Here is a 24,056-nt window from a genome sequence, read left to right as displayed (position 1 = left end):
TATGTCATTTTCAAGATTTGATTTAAAAAATAAATCCCAAAATTAAAACAACACTGTTTATTGGTTAAATAGTTGTCAGGAGTTTCTGATGCTGTTGTAAATGCTGCTCTAATATAATATATATTTTTATTTATAATCATTCCCACTAAGGCCTGGTTAATAGTTTAGAAGCAGGTCAGTTTGTGGCCTACAGAATGTTTGCGGAGCTCTGCTAGTGCCTATCCGCGACATTCTACATCTGTCTCCTAGTGCACTATCTAGACAGTGATCCACTGTCTGCTGTAGACTTAACAGAGATAGGTTGCCTTTCCTTGCTTTTAGTGCCTATCCTATCTGAAAGTTCAGCACGCAGTTTGGGGAGCATTTAGTGCTCAAATTGGGGGGGGGGTCTACTGTAGTCTACAATCTGTTTAAAAATCTAGTTGTCATTTTTGGGGCAGCAGCCATAGAATATGCACAAATCTGCATGAAGCATTTATGATACAGGTGCCTAAACATCACTGCCCACCTGAAATGAGCATAAACACACCAACATGGCTAAAAATGTCCCCAAAACGGCAGCATGTGACTGCAGAATGATTGTGTGAGGAATGTGGAGGTCAGTGTTTGCATAGGATAATGTGCTGCAGGGATGAAGGCCTGTTGGGTCCGAGGGTGGAGTGGAGCTCATGCATCAGGGTTTCTTCTAAGCAGGTTTAGGGTGAAGTCAACGTTGGGACCAGAGATGCTTCTTTAAAATTGTCTTTATGATCACTGCGGGAACAGCCAAGGAACAATCTGCAGTGAACTTACTTCAGGAGAACATGTAAGTAAATGACATATGATTATAGAAGATATAAAAGCAACTGCTGTTTAGTTCAATTAAAATGTGAACTCCTGAAGATGGCATATCGCACTTTGTGTTAAACTATTATTATCCAGCATTTGTTATGTATGTAAACTTTTCATGGTTTATATTGGATCGCTGAACTCAAATGCACTGTACTGTTTATTGCATCAGTGCAAATATTAGTGTTTTTTTAATACTGATTGTCCTAGGTTTTCAAGCTCCTCCTGAACTATTCACTATAAAAGAGTGCTTACAAAGAATAATTGTGTGTGTTTTATCATAAATGCATCTGATTACGTACAAAAGAGAGTTTTGCAAAACATGTTTGTGAATTGCATCTTGCCAGTGTTATCTCACAGCAGTAATCTCCTCATTTCAAATGCATTTGGAACTGAAATGTAAGTTTATATCACATTTATATTAATAGCACAATTTTCTAGGGCTAAATAATGTTTTCCATTTTGTGAAATTTGTATTTTCAGTGAGCATTTATCATTTTGTATTCCAATTATACAGGGTCTACATGTCAGTGCTATAAAGTGTTCACAGTTGTTTCTACCATTATATTTTCAATCTTTCTCCCTTTGCAGGCACATTTAAATTCCAACCATCTTCATTTCAAAAGCTCCAGCTTTGAACAAAATGTTGGTTATCACAGTCCTGCTGGCTGTCTTTGGCCTTGTCAGATGTCAGGAATTAGCAAGTAAGAATCAGACTGCAAAATTCAGCACCATGTTAGGATATGTGTTTCAACGTAAACGAAATTGACTTCAAATTTGAAGAGAATCTCAGATTATTCTGAAAGCAACTACTGACAGCAAGGTATCAGGTGAGCTACAGTGAAACGGCTATGAAAGAGTATGTTTGCTCCTCTTGTTGACCAGTAGAGGGCAGCACGGAGCAGTTTAAGTCATTCCTGGCCAGTACATCATCATCATCATCCGTGCAGTAGGGCTACTTGATGAAGATTGAACTCTGTCTCTGTCACTCTCACTTTTCTTTTTTTTTGTGGAAACTGATCTGTCAGCTTAATTCCAAATCCAGATTCCATATAAATATCCAAACGTTTCCATTAGGGTTTTCTTTCCTTTTTTTCCCCCTAGTGCATCTCACTAGCGAATAAATCATGACTTAGACTTAAATTAATTCATTGCAGTTTCTTTCTTTTTTCTTTTTCATTTAGACTGTCAAACGCCATCAAAGTTTTGTAGCTTAAGTAAATCCATAAACTCTGTCAGACTATTGTAAATAATGAAAACCTTGGCCTCGGTTGCATTTACTCTTTTAAAATTCAGTTGGGAATATTACACAGTGAAATCGACCTTGAAATTCCCCTTTTTTTGAGCGGCCCATTTGCTTTTATTTTTAGCATATGACCTGTTGGAAGAGTTTGGCTTGTCCGAGTCTAGAGGGGTGAGAAGGGTCAATGGGTCTGAACCTGACGCGGTGGCGTACCGTGTTAACCCATCCCTCCACCTCAAGAAGAGCACGAGGTATTTATATCGTCCTTCTGACATAATACTTTTCCACTCTTTCTGCTTTTCCACTGAGCGTAATCATGCTCGCCTCCAAACAATATCTCTCATTTCTTGCTCCTGCTTCCCAGAATCTTCCACTACTATAATCTGGGGTTTGATTTGAATTTTATCAGATATATGCTCACACGTTATATAGCATGCATACACAGAGCTGTCTGTTCCTAAACAGCACAGTCATTGTCCTGAAATGTTGGCATTATATTCTCACGCCTTTCTCAAGCATCGGCAGCTGTTCCTGTGTGTCAGCTGTGGTTATGGCATGTGCTGGGTCTTTCATTTTGTGCGTGTGGGCCAACAATGCTGTCCGCAACTACCTCCCACTAACATCCCCTACTTGACCAAATACTCATGAGAAGTACATGACTGCAAAACAACCACCAAATGTGGATGCTGAATGTGATCAGCAACATCAAAAGAGAAAACGAGAGCTGTGGAACCACACTGTGCGTAAATGAACATTGTTCTTGGAAACATTAAGTGCTAATTTCAACAAACTGGTTCTCTTTAAAAACAAACAGGAGCAGAAAACTGAATTGGAAACAATTGGAGACCATTTGGTTTAGATTAATGCAAAACTTCACAAAAGGTCACTGCAAACGACCACTGTTAAACAGAACATGTACCAAAAGTTATCAAGCTATTAGCATGTTTTTAAATATGGTAATCATTCAGTACCATATATCAAAGTACCATGGTGTTCCCATCACTGTATCCAGGGCCACAGCTTAAATTCAATGTTCAACGTTCGTTTTCCACTAAATCTACTATTATTGTCATGATATGAGTTAGTTCCAGTCCACAAATTTGAATTGGCTGAGGTTTCCGTCCAACAGTTTTGTGTTTGAGAGTTCTAGACATACATTAGTTTCTGCATTAGTGGTGGGGATTTTTCAGTGACTCTTTCAGCAGAGGCAGGTCTTAATGAGTGACTTATTGAATCATTCACACCACTACTTTGTGCTGCTTGGAGATGTTCAGCAGTTGATTTTTCTTTGGCTTTGTATGCACTGAAATATTAATTTCTCCTCTCCCTGTGAACTGCACATATGCTCTCACCCATCTCTCCATCCAGTGACATCTACCCGGATGGTCTACCGTCAGACTACTCTGTCATCGCCACCTTCAAAGTGCCCAAGGACACTGCTAAAACATCCTGGAATCTGTGGCAAGTCAGCGATCCTGAAGGCCGGGACCAGGTGGGCCTTCTTTTTCAGGGCGACACTAAAACCCTGGACTTCTTCTACACCAGCCCGCAAGGCACGCAGATGCTGCGGACCTTCCAGAGGGTGGAAAAACTCTTTGACGGCGAGTGGCACAAGCTGGCATTGAGTGTAAAAGGAGAGCAGGTGAAGCTGCTGGTGGACTGTGAGGAGGTCAGCGTGGAGCCTCTGGATGAGCCACGGCCCGTGATCCGCCAAGGTTTTACCTCCATCGTCAAGAGGGCTGTAGGTGACCGCTCGGTTTCGGTGAGTACCAGCGAGACGCTTGAATACTGATTTACAAGGAATTATCAGACTGAGCGGAAATGCTGTCATTATTTACTCACCATTAAAACAATGAATTATGTGGAATGCAAAAGGTGATATTTTGCAGAAAAAAAAGTAACAAACTAAATTTGTATTTAATCGGTGATCGAATTATCGGTCTTATAACCTATTGCAACATGCTAGGTTTGAATATGTGGAGTTGCAAAAAGGTTTAAGAGTGACAGTGACGGGCTTTCAGAGAAAATGGAAGATCTTAGAGTTGCCATTATTGACGACCTGCTTCTTCATTAAATCAAGTCTAGCAAATGATACAACTGTGACCCTGGAGCACAAAAGCAGTCTTAAGTCACTGGGGTATATTTGTAGCAATAGCCAAAAATACATTGTTTGGGTCAAAATTATAGATTTTTCTTTTATGCCAAAAATCATTAGGACATTAAGTAAAGATCATGTTCCATAAAGATATTTTGTACATTTCCTACTATAAATACTGTATATCAAAACTTAATTTTTGATTAGTAATATGCATTGCTAAGGACTTCATTTGGACAACTTTAAAGGTGATTTTCTCAATATTTAGATTTTTTTGCACCCTCAGATTCCAGATTTTCAAATAGTTGTATCTCAGCCAAATATTGTCCTATCATAACAAACCATACATCAATGAATTGACCCAATGAATAAAAAAATTGACCCTTATGACTGGTTTTGTGGTCCAGGGTCACAATTTTATTAGGTAAACTTAAGTTCAAGTATATTTTCCAAGTACGCCTGGTGTTACAACTATATACTAGTAGTATACTTGTAAGTGTACTATTTCAAACCTTTTGAGACTAAATGTGTGGTTTATAAACATAGATATTTAAGTATAACAGTAGTAGACTTTGAGTACACAACTAGTGTACGTCCAAGTTCTTATTTTCTATTGCAACAATACAAGTGAATTCATAAGGTATGCTGTACTTACAGTTTATTCACACTATGGTAGTGCAAAGCCAAGTCAACATAAGCCAAGCATACTTAAGTAGATACTTATAATAAAATGATACTCTCTTGTTTTTAGTGTAAAAGAAGTATACTAATAGCACACGCGAAAAATCTTACATTTTTGTAAATGTATCCTAAGCAAAAGAACATTGATAAGCTATACGTTAAAACCTCTGTGCTTGTGCAGGTGGATCTGCAAAAGATGGAGGTCTTCTGCGATGCGGATCAGGCATACTCTGAAGGCTGCTGTGAGCTCTCCAGTGTGGTGAGTCAGCTGCCCCGTGTGTGGGCTCTTGCCCTCTTCTGCATGAGCTTTCAGCCTGTTCTCATCAGCTCGTTCCTCAACAGTGCGGAGGATATGCTGAGATTGGCTTAACTGCTGGAAGAGGAAGAGCCACCTGTAAATGCGTACACGGACAGCCGGGTGTCCAGGGACGCCCAGGACCCAAGGTGGCCAAAACCTCGCTTCTCTCTTCTTAAACAATGAACTCTGCTATGCAATCTCTACAAGTGTGTCCTTCTTCTGTAGGGTCACAGAGGCCTGCCAGGGAATACGGGAGACCCAGGCAGAGTGGGAAACTGGGTAAGAGTTCTGTCTGAAATCTCTCACCGTAGTGTGGGACTCTGCTGTGTTTGAGTTGGACAAACAACAAGCAGTAGTCGCTGGTCATTTGGATTTAATGAGAGGGCATTAATGGACAAACATGCACTGTCAGGAATGAAAGCAAGCAGAGAGGATTGAAAGAAGAGATGGAATTAACCTGGAATAGATCCTGCCTGGGAAGTGAAGTTGTGGAAAATGGCAGTAGGAGCATTACTAAAGTACAGCATGATGGAAACAAGAGTCAGGACTCGCTTTGAGAAAATGGTAAACACTGTGGCTTGTCTCATTCGGCAGAGCATCCTGTGCTAGATTTTTATTTACTGACAGCAGCAGAAATTACTGTCAGTGATAGGCTGTTGCTGATGTACGCTAGCTAAAGCCCATCATAAGTGCTATGTACAGGTGCATCTCAATAAATTAGAATGTCCAAAATCATCACAATTAAAATAACCAAAGACTTAAACTACTTCAGTCTGTGTGCACTGAATTTATTTAATACAGGAGTTTCACAATTTGAGTTGAATTACTGAAATAAATGAACTTTTCCATGACATTCTAATTTATTGAGATGCACCTGTATGTACTTGAGTGATAGGTATGTGGTATTTGAAACAATTAAGAATGTATAAAAACACTTGTGTGCACAGCGGTATTAAATCAAATTGACACTTGCAGGCACTCTTGAAAGGACAAACCAAGGAGGTCTATAATACCTGCTGAAAGCTATGTTATTAGCATAGGCATTCGTCTCAATGGTACTTCTTTGAAGTATTAGATTTGAAACTTACCATCTTCGCTCATGGAACAATGAAGGTTTTCAGCCACTAATATGAGCTGTAAATTCCATGTAATTAATCACATTAACGTGACATCATGACAATGCCCATGAACCATTTCATGCTTTTAAGAACCCTCCAAAAAAAGAGTTAGGCATGGGAAAGCATCTACTATATTATTATTTATTATATAATATAATCAGACTACATTTAATGGCTGATGATAGAGAAAATGCTTTTTAAGACCTGATGAAGGTTACCAGTGGCATGCTAACCAGCCAAACCGTAACACCTCGGGATAAACACAGAGGTTTCTTGTGACTTATCATTCAAAATTTCTTGCATAAACTGGAAAGCTTCAACCATCTCTAGTTTTCTGCGAAGGTTTCTAAGCGCTTCTTGGCTTTGTTCAGACAGGCAACAAACAAGCATTTTTTTGGCATACATTGTATGACTCAAATCCCTTTAGCTGTTTTTAGCCTGAACCGCACAAAACCCCAATTTTACAAATCCGATCCACACCACATCCATGTGGTTTGAAATCTGATTAAAATCAGGCTTTTGGAAATCCTTAATGTCTTAATGGTCAGATCAGATTTCATTTTTTTTCTGTCATTTGAGAAGCTAAGTGACTGTAACGTCACACAAAGTAAAGCCTACAACTTTCTGACTTCACACATTTGCACTCACATGCATTCATTATGCACTGAGTGGTGAATGTGTGAGCAGTTTTGCACAGTACATGAATGAATGTGTTATTCAGTAATGCCTTTGCCATTTATGAGGTCTGATACATCTCATGAGTTCAACAACATGGTGAGATGGACATAAACAGAGGCAAAAATATCAATGTTGACAACAATGTCTCAACAATGATACAACAATGTTAACGCCAGGTTCACACATACTCCATTTGCAGTACATATGCGGTGCAGAAGCAGCATAAGCTTATTGTGCTTTCACACAACAGTGCATAACTGATCCACAGCTGTAGGCCTATACCACAAACACAACATATAATCATTAATTTTATTTCAATTCAAAAGTTTACTGAAAATGATTTGTCAGCATTTCGATTTTCTTTGAACACAGTAAAGTCTTTCATAAGTGTCATGTTTAAAAGCACATCAAACAATGTATTATTCAATTCATTAGGCTTGCTCAAGCAAGTGGCAAAACATTTGAACATAGGCTATATGTTAAAATCACAAACATTATAGACGAAAACAGCCAAGTCTCACCTTTTCTTTTGTATTTAAAGAGGTCATATGATGCGATTTCAAGTTTTCCTTTCTCTTTGGAGTGTTACAAGCTCTCGGTGCATAAAGAAGATCTGTAAAGTTGCAAAGACTAAAGTCTCAAATCCAAAGAGATATTCTTTATAAAAGTTAAGAGTCAACCACGCCTACCTAAAACGGCTCGTTCTAACACGCCCCCACATACCTACGTCACTATGTGGGAAGATTTGCATAACGCAGCCCAAATGTTCACGCAAAGAAAGAAGGCGTAACTTTTATTCTCACTGTAGTATTGCTGCTGCCGCCGCCATGTCGTGAAGGCACTGATTCGTTGTGAAAGCGAAACTGTTCCAGAACACTTCAACCCAAATATTCAGATGTGTGCAGCACATTTTATGGAGGACTGTTTCCTGATCCTGGGAGAGTAGACTACAATGCTGGCTGTTCTGACTCACAGACTGTAAGTACGTCACACGCTTGAGGTATTCGGCCAATCACAACACACTGGATAGCTGGCCAATCACAGCACACCTCGCTTTTTCAGACTGCTGAGCTTTGTAAAAATCGCCGCGTTTCAGAAATGCGGGGCATAGAGGAGAAACAATAATGTACAGTATGTGGAAAATAATGTTGCTTTTTGAACCTTAAACCGCATAAACACATTTCATTACACCAAATACACAAAATAATGTTCTTTTTAGCAGCATCATATGACGCCTTTAAATCTTTATACAAGAAATCCTGCAGGTCATAAAGAACTTCATGTTTTTCACCTCCACGAAGAGACCAATGCAATTAATTATGTCACATTGTTTATCTAAGTGTGAGGTAAGGGGTAGTTTTCCTTGCTTTACCATGGATAAAAAGCCATGTTTTTGCCGTGAAACACAGTAGACTTTAAATTATATGCATCTATGGTGAAATTACTACATTTTCGTGTCAATACATGTGTATAATGCAAACAATGCGCTGTCGCTTTAATCCAGCACGGTACAGCACAGCTGCTGCTGCAGACGCACCGCTGCTGGAACGCACTGCCGGAACGCACTGCCGGACCGCAACTGCGTGCATTAACATGTGCACGGAAAAAAACACAGCATACACACTGCAAACGGCGTATGTGTGCATCAGACATAAGGGCTTCATCTTTCTTAATTTATTGTAAGCACATTGTGGGCCAAATGCCAACTGTACCAACACAAAACTTTTCAAACACCATTGCTCAATTGGTTAACTCACCTGAACTATAAATAACACAGGAAGGAAGGCTAATTTCAATTTAGATATATATTTGATTAAGGCAGGCTCTATTCTCAACACTCCTCTCTCCTGGCCTGTAATGGTAGTTCTTGATAGGTTTACACATTACCATCATAAAACTAATTCTCTATGGGAAAAATAATAGTATTTTTACTTCCGGAACCCTACTATTGCACTCTGTCAGAAAAGTTCTGAGACAGCATGCGTAACGTGACTAAATTATTTAAAATGCTTCCAGAATTGTTATATTTACCGTACACCCATTTGCTTTTGAGTTGCAGTGGTATGAATAAATAAACGGAAAAATCAATTGTGGCGTCAGCCTCCTAGTCTCTGAGACAAACTCAAAGGGAGCAAAGCCATTAGAGTCTAAACAGGCCCTGCAAATATACAGGACAATGTCTGCTGATCAGCTTAATTAAAGGACATGGCATAGCGCATCAGGATCCAATTACTAGTATACATTTGGGCTATGTAAGCACAGTTCATGTTCGTGAGCGACCTTGGGCGGTAAACTTGATTCTTTCCACCCCGGAGTTATGGCTAATTTACCTCTTTGATCTGAGTCCAGTTCTCTGTGGTGTGCTGGAATAATATCTTTAAAAGTCAGCCTCGGCAGCATGCGGCGGAGCTCTTTTTCAAGTATTAACATTGAAGATGCTTCTGTAAATCGGTCATAGAATCTATCCTGTCTTTCCAAAAACACACATGCTCTATCCTTCTTTTCTTCCTACAATCTCCCACCCAGATACAAGCCCACACTTTTGATAATCCGGTACAGTCAGGCCGCTGCAAGAGTGGATCTGTTTAATGGAATATGCAGCAGAGGGGGCAACATTGTGTTTACTGCCTTCCTGCTGGGGGCTACCGAGTGCAGTTCCCCCACAAACACACTGTACATCTGCTGCTGTGTGTGGTCTCTTCTGTGCCAGGAGGAGTTTGAAAAAGTCTTCACTGTGTTTTGTGAACCCCTGTTCCCAGAGGTTACTCCACTAATTTCACAGTGTGGCTGTAGCACAGAACTTAATGTACTGAGGGAGCTGCTTGCTTATTGTGTTAAGTGACTCAGCATTTGATAATGGCCAGTCGTTTCATGACATGAGCAAAGCAACTTCAATTTGAGAAAGTTGAGCAGAGTTCAACATTAAGCAAAAGAGCAGTGACTGAATGTGGGGACCAATGGGAAGTGTGTGAACAAGACTCCTAGAAGCGTAAGCAGAGCAGAGGCAGTGCGCACCCAGGGGCACCATAACGGGGGGGGAAGGTTAAGATGATTCCAAGGGCCCAGCGAGGGAGAGGGGGCCCAGGATGCGTATTTTACTGAGGGGGAACGCGATCGCGGGGGCGGGCCCGAGTCAATGATGTTCAGGGGGCCTGGAAACCATAGCGGCACCCCTGTGCGCACCCATTGTGCTTTCACTGGCAGCGTTTGTAACGAACAGGTACAGGTAGTCCTCCAATTTTCATCAGCCTGTCAAGTGCATTTGTTTATAATCGCAATAATGTTCTAATGCAATGGTGTTGCATGTAACCATATAAGATAACATGAAATATGCGCTGCTTGCACTTACATATGAAGAGTTTGGTTACAAAATGCAATAAACGCCATTTTTTTAAAAACTGAGTTCCCGCCAGAATCTGTATTGTATCTGGTCAGTTTTGAAAAGGCAATTTTTAATTTTACGCAAAATGCGATATCCGCCGTGTTATTCTGTCATGTTTTCTCCCTATCTTTCCAAACTGCAACAAACGCAGTCTCCCTTTTCTGCAGAATGCGATATATCCGCTCAACCAATCACAGCGCACCATTCCACGCATTATAAACAGTAACTGACAAGCTACGCAATATCGCATTCATAAATGCAGATGAATCACCTTCGATTATGAACGCGATATTGCTTAGCTTGTCAGTGATCAACGGCTTTGTGTATTAAATGCTGCTCCATCTGAAAGCACGTAATGGAGATTTAATACTGATCACAGAACCGGCTTTACTGACGAGATGCGCATGACAATCGCATGCGATTTATTGTGCAGCCCTAAAAAAAATGAATAATTTTGATGGCATTGATGAACCTGTGGTGGTTTCTGTGGTGGGGAAGAAACGTAAGCTATTAATAAAATTAGTATTGACCAAGTTCAGAGGCTGTCATACGTGGATCAACTTACTTCGCTGTGTGTTTTCAACAGTTTCAATATGTAAAAATAACTTTTATATTGATTCAGTGGATTTATTGCATTTTGGGAAAAAATAATAAGTTTTTATAATAAATCTAAATCTGGATTTGAATTTTTAATGTTATTATAACCTAAAGATGCTATGTGAAAGTTTGAAACAGAAAATAGTGGTTTTCATCTTGCCACTTTCTGGGTAAAGAAAACACATTTTTACTCAAATTAATAAAAACTGATTTATAGCGTTATCCCTATGTATAGATTTATCCCTTGCTGTCTATGCAGGGTCAGAAAGATTTCATCAAAAATATCTTAATTTGTCTTCCAAGGATGAACCGAGGTCTTACGGGTTTGAAACGACATGAGGTCAAGGTCAAGGTTAACTTTATTATCCCCGAAGGACAATTTGTTTCACAGCCAACAGTAAACCATATGCAAAAAACAAACAAGCACCACAACACAGAGACACAAACAATGAGGAGGAGTAATTAATGACAGAATTTTCATTTTTTGGGTGAACTACCCCTTTAAATGAATTCCAGAGAATTCCACATGAATTTCCCCCCCATGACCAGTGCAAAAAACAGGGCACTAGATAATGGCTTACAAATGAAGGAAAGGAAGATTCATTACACGATCAGGCCAAATTTCACAATTGACCTCTGTGATGCAAGAGCAACTGTTCTGAAGCATTAAATCATGTTGTTAAACCATTGTTGCAATATATATAAAAAAAAAAAAGTAAATTAGTAAGAAAAACTGTGCACAGGGCTTATGAAGTTTAGACTTCCACTGCTTGCCCTTTAAATGTAGTTTTTTTTTCAATTATAACCCTGGAAGCTACTGGCAGCTGTTCAGTTGTGTGACTAAGGATCCTGTTTGGTCAAGTGCATTTTTATACCAACATGGAGGGAACCATTTCCAGCCGTTCTGTAGCTCCAGGCTGTCATATAATGGAATACATGCTGCCTTTTTCCAGCACTGTAAACCAAGTTCTTTACGTCTTTGGCCAACATTATTGGCCAATTAAAGTCTACATCTGTTGTCGTTGTTACATATTATTTACAATTACAAGCAATCTTGTAAGCATTCATCTCAGACCTTCTTGTTGCAGGGGATACGTGGGAACACTGGAGATTATGGACATATAGGAGAACCTGGGCCTAAGGTGAGTGGCTTCATTGCACAGTCCCTTGGTTGGCATTGTTGTACAGATCCACTCAACGGTTAACTCGCGTTCCACAGGGTGAAGAAGGCATCAAGGGAGAAAATGGCATGAGAGCACCTCGTGGCCGGGAGGTAATACATCATCCAAGTGCAGAGCCCCATTTTGATGGCCTTGTAGCTTTGCATCCAAAGGTTTGCAATAACCAATCTTCTTCTCTCTCATAGGGTGACAGAGGACCCAAAGGCCTGAAAGGGCTAAAAGGAGCTTCGGGTCATAAGGTAAAAACAGCATTAGTGTAGTCTACTAAACCACCTTTAGACACAAGCTGGTTGTAGCTTGTTGCAATAATTTTTGCAGTAACCACATTTTAAAAGTAATACACAAAGAAGTATCATAGCTTAAGCACATCAAGGTAACCAATGCATTACACATTATATAAGTTTTATGTTGTGCGTCTTATCAAAGGGAGTGCAAGGGTCACCTGGAGAGAGGGGTGAGACTGGCCAGCAGGGGGAAGTTGTAAGTTCTGTTGGAAAACACTTTGCTTCGATAAAATATATGTGAGATGGATTGTGTTATTGGGAATATGAATGACTCATTCGCTCCCCAGGGTGCAGCAGGAGAACGGGGATACGAGGGGATTGTGGGCTATCAGGGAGTGAAGGTATGTTTTCTCCCTCACTCTGGTTTGTTATTGTCTCTAAAACATTTGTTGCTGTGTTTAGTTGGAAATCTCACAATTCCCATTCCTTCCTGGAACAGGGAAATGAAGGCTTAACCGGAGCTGAAGGATCTCGAGGACCACGGGGTTGGCAGGTAAAAAAAAAAAACAGGCTGGAGACATTCAGCAATGTGCTGCATGAAATTTAATACCAATGGAGTGATCTTAAATTTAAAATTGGACACCTCCTTGGATCATTTATGCATGTGCACGTTTCTGTATTCATGGAGGTCAACGTGAAAGGTTTAGGGACTCTGTGGGTGAATCTCATGAAAAAATGTTTGGGTTGTATTTTATCCTAAAATCAAAAGAAAAAAAAAAAGAATAAATAAAGACTAGTATTGGGATTGTTATTATTATTTTTTAAAACATTACAGGCTGGTAAAAGGAACAAACAACTTCAGGGAAACATCAAAAGTCTGAAATTCCTCATCTTTTGGGGTTTGAAGAGGAATGAAACTGTCTGCAGGGACACAATTTGAACATCAACAAAATTGTTTACAAATGCCAGCATTTTTGCCATATACAATCTGTTGACACCACAAGCAGAAAAGATGACCTTTTTTGAAATCATACAAATGTCATGGGAATTTGACTGCATGTTTATATACATTCTCTGCTCTGTGACAGGGGATTGTGGGAGATCCCGGTGAACAAGGAACACCTGGAGAAAAGGGAAAGCTAGTAAGTATTCTAGTTGTCACCAAATCATGTTGCTTTAAACAATCCGTTGGATGATGGAAACATACTGATGGCACATACAGTATATATCGTTTTTACTCTTCACAGGGTATTCAAGGCCCAAAAGGAAAAGTTGGTGGAATAGGGGAAAAGGTTGGTTACTTGTCAAGCAGTCATGATGACAAATACTTTGTTGACCAATGAGTTGAAAGTCTAGTGTTGATTCTTTTGAATATGTCAGGGTATAGTTGGTGATCCAGGTTTGCTAGGGCGAGATGGAGACCCTGGAATTGAGGTACCGATTGCCCTTTCAGCTAAACTTTGTTTCATGCCCACTAGCTTGCTTTTAATCTCATGGTATTACCACATGCAGGCTTATCAAGGACCACAGGGACATGAGGGAAGACGTGGACAAGTTGGTGAAAGGGTAACCTAACTCTTATTGACTTGTATTCTTCCTCTGAAACACACAGTTGTATTTTTACACAGCTATTTAGCTACTAAATGTACAGCACCACAGCAAAATTGTTTTAGTTAGCAACACAGAACTCAAACTATGAAACGGTTCTCTCCAGTGAATCACTCACCGAATCAGTTAGAACAGTTCTTCACTTACTGTATTGGAATTTAGTTTGTTTATTGTTCATATATACATTTATATTAAATACATTGAAAATGTATTATTAAAAATATCAGAATTTCCTTAGATGAAAAAACTACTGTTTAAGTCCTTTATGACTACAGAAGCATCTGTCTGATTGGGTGTAGTTGTGTGTGCTTATGCAACATGCTTGAATATTTTACACAGGGCGAAAAAGGCGAACAAGGGCCTCCGGGGGAAATGGGCCCTCCTGGATTAACAGTAAGTGCTCGTGTGAAGAAATGACCACTGCACTGAGCTATATGTGACTTTTGTGAATACCACCTTAATATTTTACCTCGGACTTTTATGACATAAAAATACACCCTGCCTTCTGGTAGATTTATAAAGTGCTATAATCTCCAGGGGCCGCAAGGTTACAAGGGCTCTGCTGCAAAGCCAGGAAGACCAGGATTTATTGGGCCCCCTGGAAGAACGGTGAGCTATATTCCAAATATTCCAAAGCTTTTGAAATAAAAGTTCATACTCTCCAAAATACTAAAACATGCCATGTCTTCATAGGGGCACATGGGGATACCCGGCAGACCAGGCCCCAAGGTAATGATCTCCACTAAATTAGGAATCCCAAATTGAACACAATTTTGTCTCATTAAAAGGGCATTTTGAATCTTTCAAGAGGCTGCAAACAGACATAAAATGGCTAGACATGGCTGGGGACAAGGTGTGATGTAAATCATCTCCTATAAATCCTTGTCTTGTAAATCTAACATATTTCTACATCAGCTCATCAAAGTTCTATCATGCAGAAAACTTTATAGAGGGGTCACTGCAGATGTATAAGATCGTGTGTCAGTATTGGCATTTACAGTGACCAGCAAACCATCTGATGTGATGGACAACCATTTAAACACTTGTGAAATGTATACTAATACAATGTGTCATCAGATTTGTTTAAGCTTTGACAAATTGCTGGAATATCATCTTGAGAAGAGGGAACTCACCCATTCACAAAAAAAGCGAATGGAGAAAAGCCAGAACGTCTTTCCAGACGTTCAGACGTCATCTGAAAGCACAGAACATGTTTTCACACTGGAGTCATGTCTGAGCAGCACAGCTCTTCACTGGATAGCACAGCAGTTTCTGGCCGCGTGTACAGTGACTTGGCTCTGAGTGCAGTCACACTACAAAGTGTGTTAGACTGAAACTGCTGGCTGCTCTGTTCTCATTCCAGCATCAGCCCTCCGCTGATGTCTAAACTTCTGAGAAGATCTTCACACTTCATTTAAACGTGTCACTGCAGACAAGACTTTTCATCTACATATTTGAAAATAATCTAATATTCACAGGGACTGTGATGGTGTCAGATGGTGAAGGATTATATGGTGTTAAAAGAAACACATCTTTTTCCTCTGTGGTCATCTGTTATCTAAACATCGTTTCAGCATCACATGGATTTCGCCATAAGCACTGGTGACTCTTAACCGCTGTAAAACCACATTTACCAGAACATACTTTGCGGAATTTGAACGCCTGGCCATCAAGGTAACAGCCTGATGTTGTATTAACATGTTATGTAATGTAATATACATGGTTAAAAAATGGAAAGCATACAAAAGTTAGAAAATGGAAAGTATCGGTTTTGTTCCTGCCACTATTAATTTTAGCAAAAGAAATGGGACCCTCGGTCTAGAATTCAAATGTGCACCCATCCAGAAAGAATGATAAAAAACATAGTTATTGGTAGCAGGAACATTGTAGCAAACACTTGGAACATCATGTTCGTCGTGTAGAGCGTCTGTAGAGCAGTTGAGAGCCAGAGTACACAAAATTAGATCTCGGGCTAATGTGTCAAATTCCAGGGCAATTTTCAGATTAGGACACATTACAGCAAATGGTTTTCCTCTGAGTTTTACAGCTCTCTTTTCACACAAACACAAAGTGATGAAAAGCATCACCATCATTTCAGGGTTTCCTCTCGCAACACCTCGACAACTAATTTTGAACTACAAATCACATTTATTGGATCAATTGCAAATGTTGCTTTTGTATCTTCCAGGGTGACACTGGCATTCCTGGGGTCCAGGGAGGCAAAGAGGAGAAGGTAGTTGTTGACTCAAATGCATTTCATTTCCTGTTGACACATTTCCATTATCATGTGGTTCTAGTTTCTCACAATGCCACATTGTTTCCACAGGGTGCAAAGGGAGTCAAAGGACCTAAAGGCAGGGTAAGACCGTCTCAGAGATTGTTCACATTTCTGTTTAATTAACACCATGGAGACGACTTCTAAGCATTAGCAGCGATGGGTCTGGTCTGTCCACAACAGCAGCAGAAATCTAGTTGGATTACATTTACAAAGCTGGTTTTGGAAAGACGCGACCGATTGCCACATCAGCGTATTGTTTGAGTTCCATGTCGTATTTCTTTCCAGACATTCTGTCGAGATATCGTTCTGAAACATGTACACAGTATAAAAGTGAACTTGCTTGTTTATGGGTGTGTTTGTATTTGTTTGTTTTCCAGGCAGGAGACGCCGGTGTGCCAGGGCAACAGGGAAGTAGAGGAAAGCGAGGCCCTGCTGGAGATCCGGGTAGAAAAGGCCGTGTAGGCTCCAAGGGAGTGAGAGGAGACGGTGGTCTTGTGGGCTTTCAGGGCCCACCAGGCCCACCAGTAAGTCTGAAAATCCAACTCACAACACATAACTAACCTTCTTCCTGTTGCTTGCTTTGGTCGGAAGTGGAAGAGACTGACCTTTTGAATTAGAGAAATCATAATACTTGACATGCAAGATATAGAAAAGAAAGTCTCGTCGCTTTCTGTTCGAAGAGCCAGGCACCTTATTGCTTAAAGATACTGCCTCGTCTTATTGCTCTACAATGTGTAAGGGCTGAACAGACTGGAGTCAAAATATATCTTTTTAAGCCTGATTAAAAATGCAACCTTTGGTGATATATAGTATTGGTGATTTTAGATATGTTACTAAAACATAAGCTGGGCTGGGTATCACCACCACATTGTGATACGTCCCATTACAAATCACTGCAATGCATTACAATATCATAATTGGTTGAAACTGATTGGAACGGAATGATCATAGTATGCAATTCTCTGACCAAACATATTATTATGTATCAACACACAGCTCTTTCTTCATCTTAACATATAGTAGAAGCTGTGTTTCCATTCCTATTACCTAGCCCGGACGTATTGCCAAAATGGCTTCCACCCGCCTAAGAGACTTTACGTTATGGTCCATAAGCAACTGAGGGTGCGCATAAGTAAAGAAATGTTCACCAAGAAAGGTGAAATTCAACCTTCCCTCCTTACCTAAGCCTAAATGAATGTCTGTTTACAGGTTTGTTAAGTGTTTTCATTTGCATTTCACCAGCCGACTAACAAGCATCACCTTCAGACAAAGCCTTCAAAGCTTCTGGGAGAATCAGCCCTTGTGGCACTTGGCGTAGCATGCATGAAATATGTGGTAACCATTTTGGTGTCAAGATCGCTAGTAAACGCTTTCTCATTAGTGCGGCTTTCTCTGCAGCTCAGGGCAAGGTTTTCATTTAGTGTGGCTGTAAATCCATAATGAGGCTGGTGAAATATTGTTGGCCGTATTTGTTTCTCCTTCATTACACAGCCACCCACGGGCGAGAAGTGCTCTGATCTGAGCTCCATGTTTCAGTGGTAATGATCTCTTTCTTAGGGCCCCACTCTTCCTGCTCAACATGTTATCGAGGTCTGCAAGAGGGTGGTGCTGGAGCAGATGTCCACATTCGCCAACTCCGTGAAAAGGACTTGTGCGGCCGAGTGCCCGCTCTATGGAGACGTGCCAATGGGTGCTCCAGGTCCCCCAGGACCAAAAGGACCACTTGGACCTCCAGTAAGTTACCCACCTCCGAGAAGAATCACCTCACAACAACCCTGGAACAGTCTTAATTTTGCTAGACCTTGGAAACAAAAGGCATTTAGACGTGGTTTGTTTTAGACATCACAGTTAGCACATGTTAAACCTATCTTTGCCATAGTAAACTAAGGAAGAACATGGTCCATACATCAACTTTCTTCTAGGTCAAGTCTGATATGTACATAGTGAGAAGGCCTCTGGAGAGCGTGCAGCAGTATTTGGCAGTATAGGTTGGAATTAAAACATTCAGAATTTCCAAGTCCCCGTAAAGACAAATAGGATGTCACAGACGAAGCACTTGCTCTGTGTTGAATGGTTTTTGGAGAGAATCCCACCTTCACTGGAGTGGAAAGCCTTTCCATATTTCTCAAGCAGATCTTTTTTTCAGACTTCTCGAACATTTTCACTCAAGAGGCCCAAAGGCGGATAAAAGTTCACAGAGCCTCAAATTCAAACATGTTAAACGTAAAAGGTTGTAAAATTGAGGGTTGTGAAAAAAACTGCACACGACGTGAAGAGGCTTTTTGAGGATCAGCATAGCAAAAAATAAAAAATAAAATCTACAGACACTTTGACTAAGATTTTAAAGGGTTCGTTCATTGCCATAATTTACACACTCTCACGTCATTTCAAACCAGTATGACTTTCTTCCTTGGAATGCATAAGATGTTTTGCAGAATGTCTAAGCTACTATTTTCCATACAACAAAAGTACACATTTGCCAGTAGCTGTTGAGCAAAAGTTTCACCAAATCTGCTCCAGGGGGACTGTATCTGTTGCTTTGGGGAAAAAAGTGTCTGCTAAATGACTGATTGCTAAAAATAACTAAATTTGCAACTATTTCTGCAAACACCATTCTAATAGGGTGATCCTGGCATTGATGGTCTTAAAGGAGAAATCGGGCAGCAGGGATTCTACGGAGAAGCCGGTGACCACGGAAGACAGGGCTCACCAGGTAAACCATTTTCACACTGTAGTCCAAACAGTAGCTTATTGGACATGTACCAATACAAGGGTGGTCCACCATGTTGGTACCTTCACATCAAATAAATGCAGTTGCACTGATGCAGATAGCGTAATAAGTCACAAATAAAGAATGTGCCAAGATATAGAGAAGCAATAATGCTATAAAGGGTTATCTGCCTGTATTGCTCTTAGCTGTGTTCATGCACAGTGAACTAGCATAACAAATACTTCTCAGCTGGAAAACTGAGCAGCCCATATGACGGATTCACCTTGTCAAGGAACTGTTGTCTTTTGGAATGGGATGTGTCATGAAATAAATACGAATCAGCGCATGTGTCCTTAAGCAATGTTAGTCTGCAAGCGTCAGCAGAAGAAAAGTAATAGCTTTATTAAACATGAGCAGATGTGCGACTCCTCTGCCAAACTGCATTAATGAGGCAAATGAGTATACAGGTGCAACTGAGGAATAGATCAAACAAAGTGTTTAAAGAAAACTTACCAGTGATATTACCTTGCTGTGACAGAATCAAATAATATAAAAGTAAAAAATGTCAGCAAAACAGACAAATGGTTTGTGCTTGCTTGCAGGTGGGGTTATGGACCTGTGTAGTAAAGATACTTTGAAACTGTTGCTTCCCAAACTATAAGCTACCCACTGTATTTAACTACTTAAAATAGTTACATGCAGTTAAGCTGCCTACAATTAAGAAACATACATTTATATACACACTGCATGTTATTAATAAACATGTTCTTAATGTTTTTAAATAAGAAGAGATAAAAATTGCATGTTTTTAGTACTGTCATGAATAAGCCATAGCACATGGCACATGTTTAAATATAGTCTACAAGACGAAATAATAGCTGAATTAAAAAGAAAGAAAGAAAACCCCATTCAGAACTTGACATACTGTACACATGATTTTTCCCTAGTTTGTACTAAACAGTTAAACTGCCCATTGTTGTTCAGAAAAATCCTCCAGGTCCTGCACATTCGTTGGTTTTCTAGCGTCTTCTGCATATTTGAACCCTTTCCAGAGTGACTGGAATATTTTTTCACAATGAGGACAAATGAGGGACTTATATAAAACTGTAAATATTCTCTGATGCCCAAGAAGGTGGCAACGTAATACATTCAGAGTTAGGGGCTTCTTTTCAGTGTGTTTTTTATTTATGTAGTACTGCCCTTCAGAAGCTACTTAAGATATTTACATGATTCCAAGAAAATTTGTAACAATGTTTGAAACTTTTAACAATAAATAATAATAATAATAATTATTATTATTATTAATAATAGTAAAAATAATAATACCGTAAGTTGCCTTACGGTCTTAGAAACTGAGGTAGGCGTTAAACCAGGGGTGTTATAATAATAATAATTATTAGTAGTAGTAAAAATAAAATTTTTTTCCTTACGGTCTGAAAAACTGGGGTAGGCGTTAAACCAGGGGTGTCCAAACCTGTTCCTAGAGGGCCACTGTCCTGCAGAATTTAGCTCCCGCCGTAATTAAACACATCTAAGCAGTGGATCAAACTCACTATAAACTTGTAGGCAAGAGTGTTGGAGCTGGTTGGAGCTAAACTCTACCAGACTCTGGCCCTCCAGAACACCACTGGCTTAAATTGCCAAACACACACAAGGTTATGTAAAACCAAAAAAAAAACAAAAAAAAAAACACACACAATGTTCAGATCCAATAGCCTTAATAATCAACATTTTTACATATAGCACAGCTAAACTTTAGGCAACCCGAGTTTGAGTCCTGGCTCCTGGACCTTTCCCGATCCCATCCCCATCCCCCTCTCTCTCCCACTTTGATTCCGGTTACACTAATTTATCTTATCTCAATAAAGGCAAAGACCATCTACTCTGCCAAGACCAAATACATTATTTGCCATAACATTGCCATATCCATTACCATGCCAATCTCTATGAGAGTTGTCATGACAGAGACTGAGAAAATAAACAGTGGATGGATTTTTACCACAATAGGGTGGTTGTGTACACATACTGCAGACACACAATTATGGCATTGCCCAAAAACTATTTAAAAAACAACAACTTCAAACTACCTTTTATCAATAAAAAAAATGCAAAATGGTTCTTTGCAGCTGAACTGAATTATAAATGTAGCACTAGTTGTTTACTAAATTATCACCTCTTCAATTAGCATGTGCTAATCAGCAGTACCTCACTGCTTGTCATGTCAAAAGCTTGGTAGAGGTTTTGCTGTTACAAATGACAAGCCATTACATTGCATTGTTATTTAGTCTGGCAATGATGTCACATATATCAGTTCCCAGACAAGCTAATGAAAAAGAAGAATATTTACAAGTCACCTTATACAGGAATGACCTCAGCACACGCATTGTTAATCAGTATAAAGAACGCTTCCACCAACTAGTGAAGGGTAATTCGTGAACGATTCATTCATTACGGATCACATGACAAATGAACAAAAGACATAAAGTAATCATTTATGTTCCTCATAAAGTATCTTTGGCTGCATCGGGAGTTCCTGATTCTTGATGATTGGAATTCTACTGTTGAAAATATAATATGTAATGCCATTCAAATGAATGAAATGACTAGTTCATTCTGATGGTTGAGATCACTCAAGACAGTCAGTAAAATGATCCGATCTTCCATCACTACCACCAACATCTATTTGCATTTGCAATGGTTTTTTATTTTAGTGAAATGTGTTTGCCACAGGTGACAGGGGAGAACCAGGAGACAAGGGAGCTAAAGGCTATGGCCTTCCTGGCCACATTGGAGAGCAGGGACCAAAGGGTAATGTAACAATAAAAAATAATTAGCCTCTCCTATCACAGAAACATCACCTGAGGTCAAATGAGATTCTCACTGTCACGATGGTTAGACTATGCAGCATTTAATTTATTCTTTATTTTTCACATATCATAACCAGGTCAGCGTGGGCGACCTGGCCAAGCATTTGATGGGCAAACAGGTCGGATGGGCGAGAGAGGCCATGTGGGCCAGCCTGGTTTGAGGGGTCATCCTGGACTACGTGGAGTTCCTGGGGTCTGTCTGACATCTGGGTGTGCCTTACTCAATGCTACTTCTAATGCACAACCACGACAAGCACCTCAGCAGGCGCCTCAATGGGCACCTCAACAAACACCCCAACGCTCACCTCAACGGGCAACTCAGAGGTCTAGAGGACGTCAGTGAAAGCACCTCGAAGGTCAGACAGTGTCGTGTGTATAGTATTATGGCGGAAGGATTAGAAACTGAAATTGTGACATGAATGATAATTAATGTAAATATAAAACTGAAATGTGTCCATCAAAAGACTGATTTAACATTGCAAAATGCTGACTTGTAACAAACTGCAAGAACTTGAAATTGTTGACAAATTTTCATTAAGGTAATTTAAACATACAAATAGAGTTTGCATATATTATAATAGGAACAAATGTATATGTAGTTTCAAAAATGATCTGCACATTGCTCATTTTTATTTTCAAGAAATGCTGTTTATAATAAAAATGAAAAATTAATATCTAAGCACAATTCTCTCTCTATATCTTGACTTGTGATTGTTGTGTGACAGGTTATGTGCATTTGGGTGATTTGTTTATGGGAGATTTAGAGCTTTTTCTTACTCCAGAATGTGTTCCTTAACTGGATTTGAAATACTTCAACATTAAAGGGGTCATGAATTGAGAAAGTTGCCATGACTCTGGGGAAAAAAAACATTTTATAATATATTAAAATAGAAATTGTAATAGTATTTCACAATATTACTGTTTTACTTTTTTCATCAAATAAATACAGCCTTGCTGAGCATAAGAGACTAAATAATTATTCCAAACTTTTGACCGATATTGTAACCTTATTGTATTAATTAGCTAATATACAGTATCACTACAAATGAACAACCAGATTTATCTAGGTTTATCTAACATTTAAATGTTAGAATGAATGAATTCACAGAAATTTTGTGTGTGTGTGTGTGTGTGTTTTTTTAATGAGGTTTAGAAATTAAATAAGATGGCTAAACCAGGCACCCTCCCCAACCTTAATACATCCATAATGTCTTTTTACAGCAAAAGCACTTCAATCACACCACAAAACGTGTGTTACGCAGACTATTTATTGATGCACAGAGACCAGAGTATGAGTGACGCAGAGTAGAAGCCAGGCATTTTTTTTTCTGTTAAAGTCAGAGCGTCTGTGTTTTTTCTTGCTCCGAAGATCACTCTGGTACTGTTCCATCACGTGCAAAACACATGTTAACAGGCTAATGTTTGTTTCAATAAAGCACAAGACTTTTCTTCAAGTAGTGCTTATATATATTATACATTTTTTCCATTCAATATATATTGTGCCCAGACTTTCATTGTATTTAAATAAATAAACAACTAAAGGATGTTAGAGTGAAATAATAAATAATATTCACAGACAACACAGAACAGTTTAGTTTTTTTTTGTTTTTTGATCAAGGAAATCCAAAAACCCAGAGTGGAGCAGCAGCTGAGTGATTACAGGATGCTTTGAGTGGGGCAGGGAAATTGTTGTTGCTCCACTCCATACCCGCTTGACTCAGCAGTGTGAATCTGTCTTCTGCATCATAATAGTCTTTTTTTCATCCCAAAGTACAAGACGAATGATACTTAAATATTGAAATAGTACAAAACACTTGTAACCCAAAAGAACCCTTCCAAGAGAGTGACTGATTCACAAGTTCTGAGTGGCAGAAACAAAAGGACTTGATTGCACAAATAGTGCCACATTGAGAAGAACCAAGAAGAACTATCCTATAAGATTGAGGACTTGCTACTTTCATTGTGCTAGGCATCATGACAAGGTGTCATCTATGTATAAATGTAGAGCATAGATATGTGAAGCCATGACTCTCTAAGCTTCCGAATAATGACCCTTGACTGCTGTGAAAGTAACGGTTTGTTATCCCGTCTGGCACTAATATTTGTAATGACATAATTGTGAAGCAATAATACACTGGAAACTACTTGAATGACAAATATTTTCCTAGAATAAAACTGGCCTTTCGCTTTGTGCAACAGCCATTTCTCAGACTACGTGACGGAGTCTCAAGCTTGTCTTCCAGTAGTGTTCCGTTGCCTTCTCTCTGT

At 39.5% G+C, this 24,056-nt stretch overlaps 1 protein-coding gene across 1 annotated transcript; it reads left to right on the top strand.

Moving 5' to 3' along the window:
• Positions 1-755: 755 nt before the first annotated feature.
• Positions 756-22,200, top strand: LOC107681032 (collagen alpha-1(IX) chain-like). The gene is made up of 28 exons (XM_016477153.1): positions 756-805; positions 1,176-1,227; positions 1,420-1,532; positions 2,199-2,322; positions 3,440-3,833; positions 5,029-5,106; positions 5,190-5,291; positions 5,371-5,424; positions 12,009-12,062; positions 12,140-12,193; positions 12,287-12,340; positions 12,528-12,581; positions 12,673-12,726; positions 12,825-12,878; positions 13,414-13,467; positions 13,573-13,617; positions 13,706-13,759; positions 13,838-13,891; positions 14,273-14,326; positions 14,471-14,542; positions 14,627-14,662; positions 16,122-16,166; positions 16,260-16,292; positions 16,589-16,735; positions 17,769-17,945; positions 18,834-18,924; positions 21,652-21,729; positions 21,866-22,200. The coding sequence occupies exons 3-28, from the start codon at positions 1,472-1,474 to the stop codon at positions 22,129-22,131; spliced, it is 2,343 nt and encodes a 780-aa protein (XP_016332639.1). The 5' UTR covers positions 756-805; positions 1,176-1,227; positions 1,420-1,471; the 3' UTR covers positions 22,132-22,200.
• The last annotated feature ends 1,856 nt before the right edge of the window (positions 22,201-24,056 follow it).

This window comes from Sinocyclocheilus anshuiensis, unplaced genomic scaffold (genome assembly GCF_001515605.1).
Source record: "Sinocyclocheilus anshuiensis isolate Anshui unplaced genomic scaffold, SAMN03320099.WGS_v1.1 scaffold1540, whole genome shotgun sequence".
Taxonomy (NCBI): Eukaryota; Metazoa; Chordata; class Actinopteri; order Cypriniformes; family Cyprinidae; genus Sinocyclocheilus; species Sinocyclocheilus anshuiensis.
The sequence above is the reverse complement of the archived record's forward strand: the minus strand, read 5'-3'. Positions and strand labels throughout refer to the sequence as shown.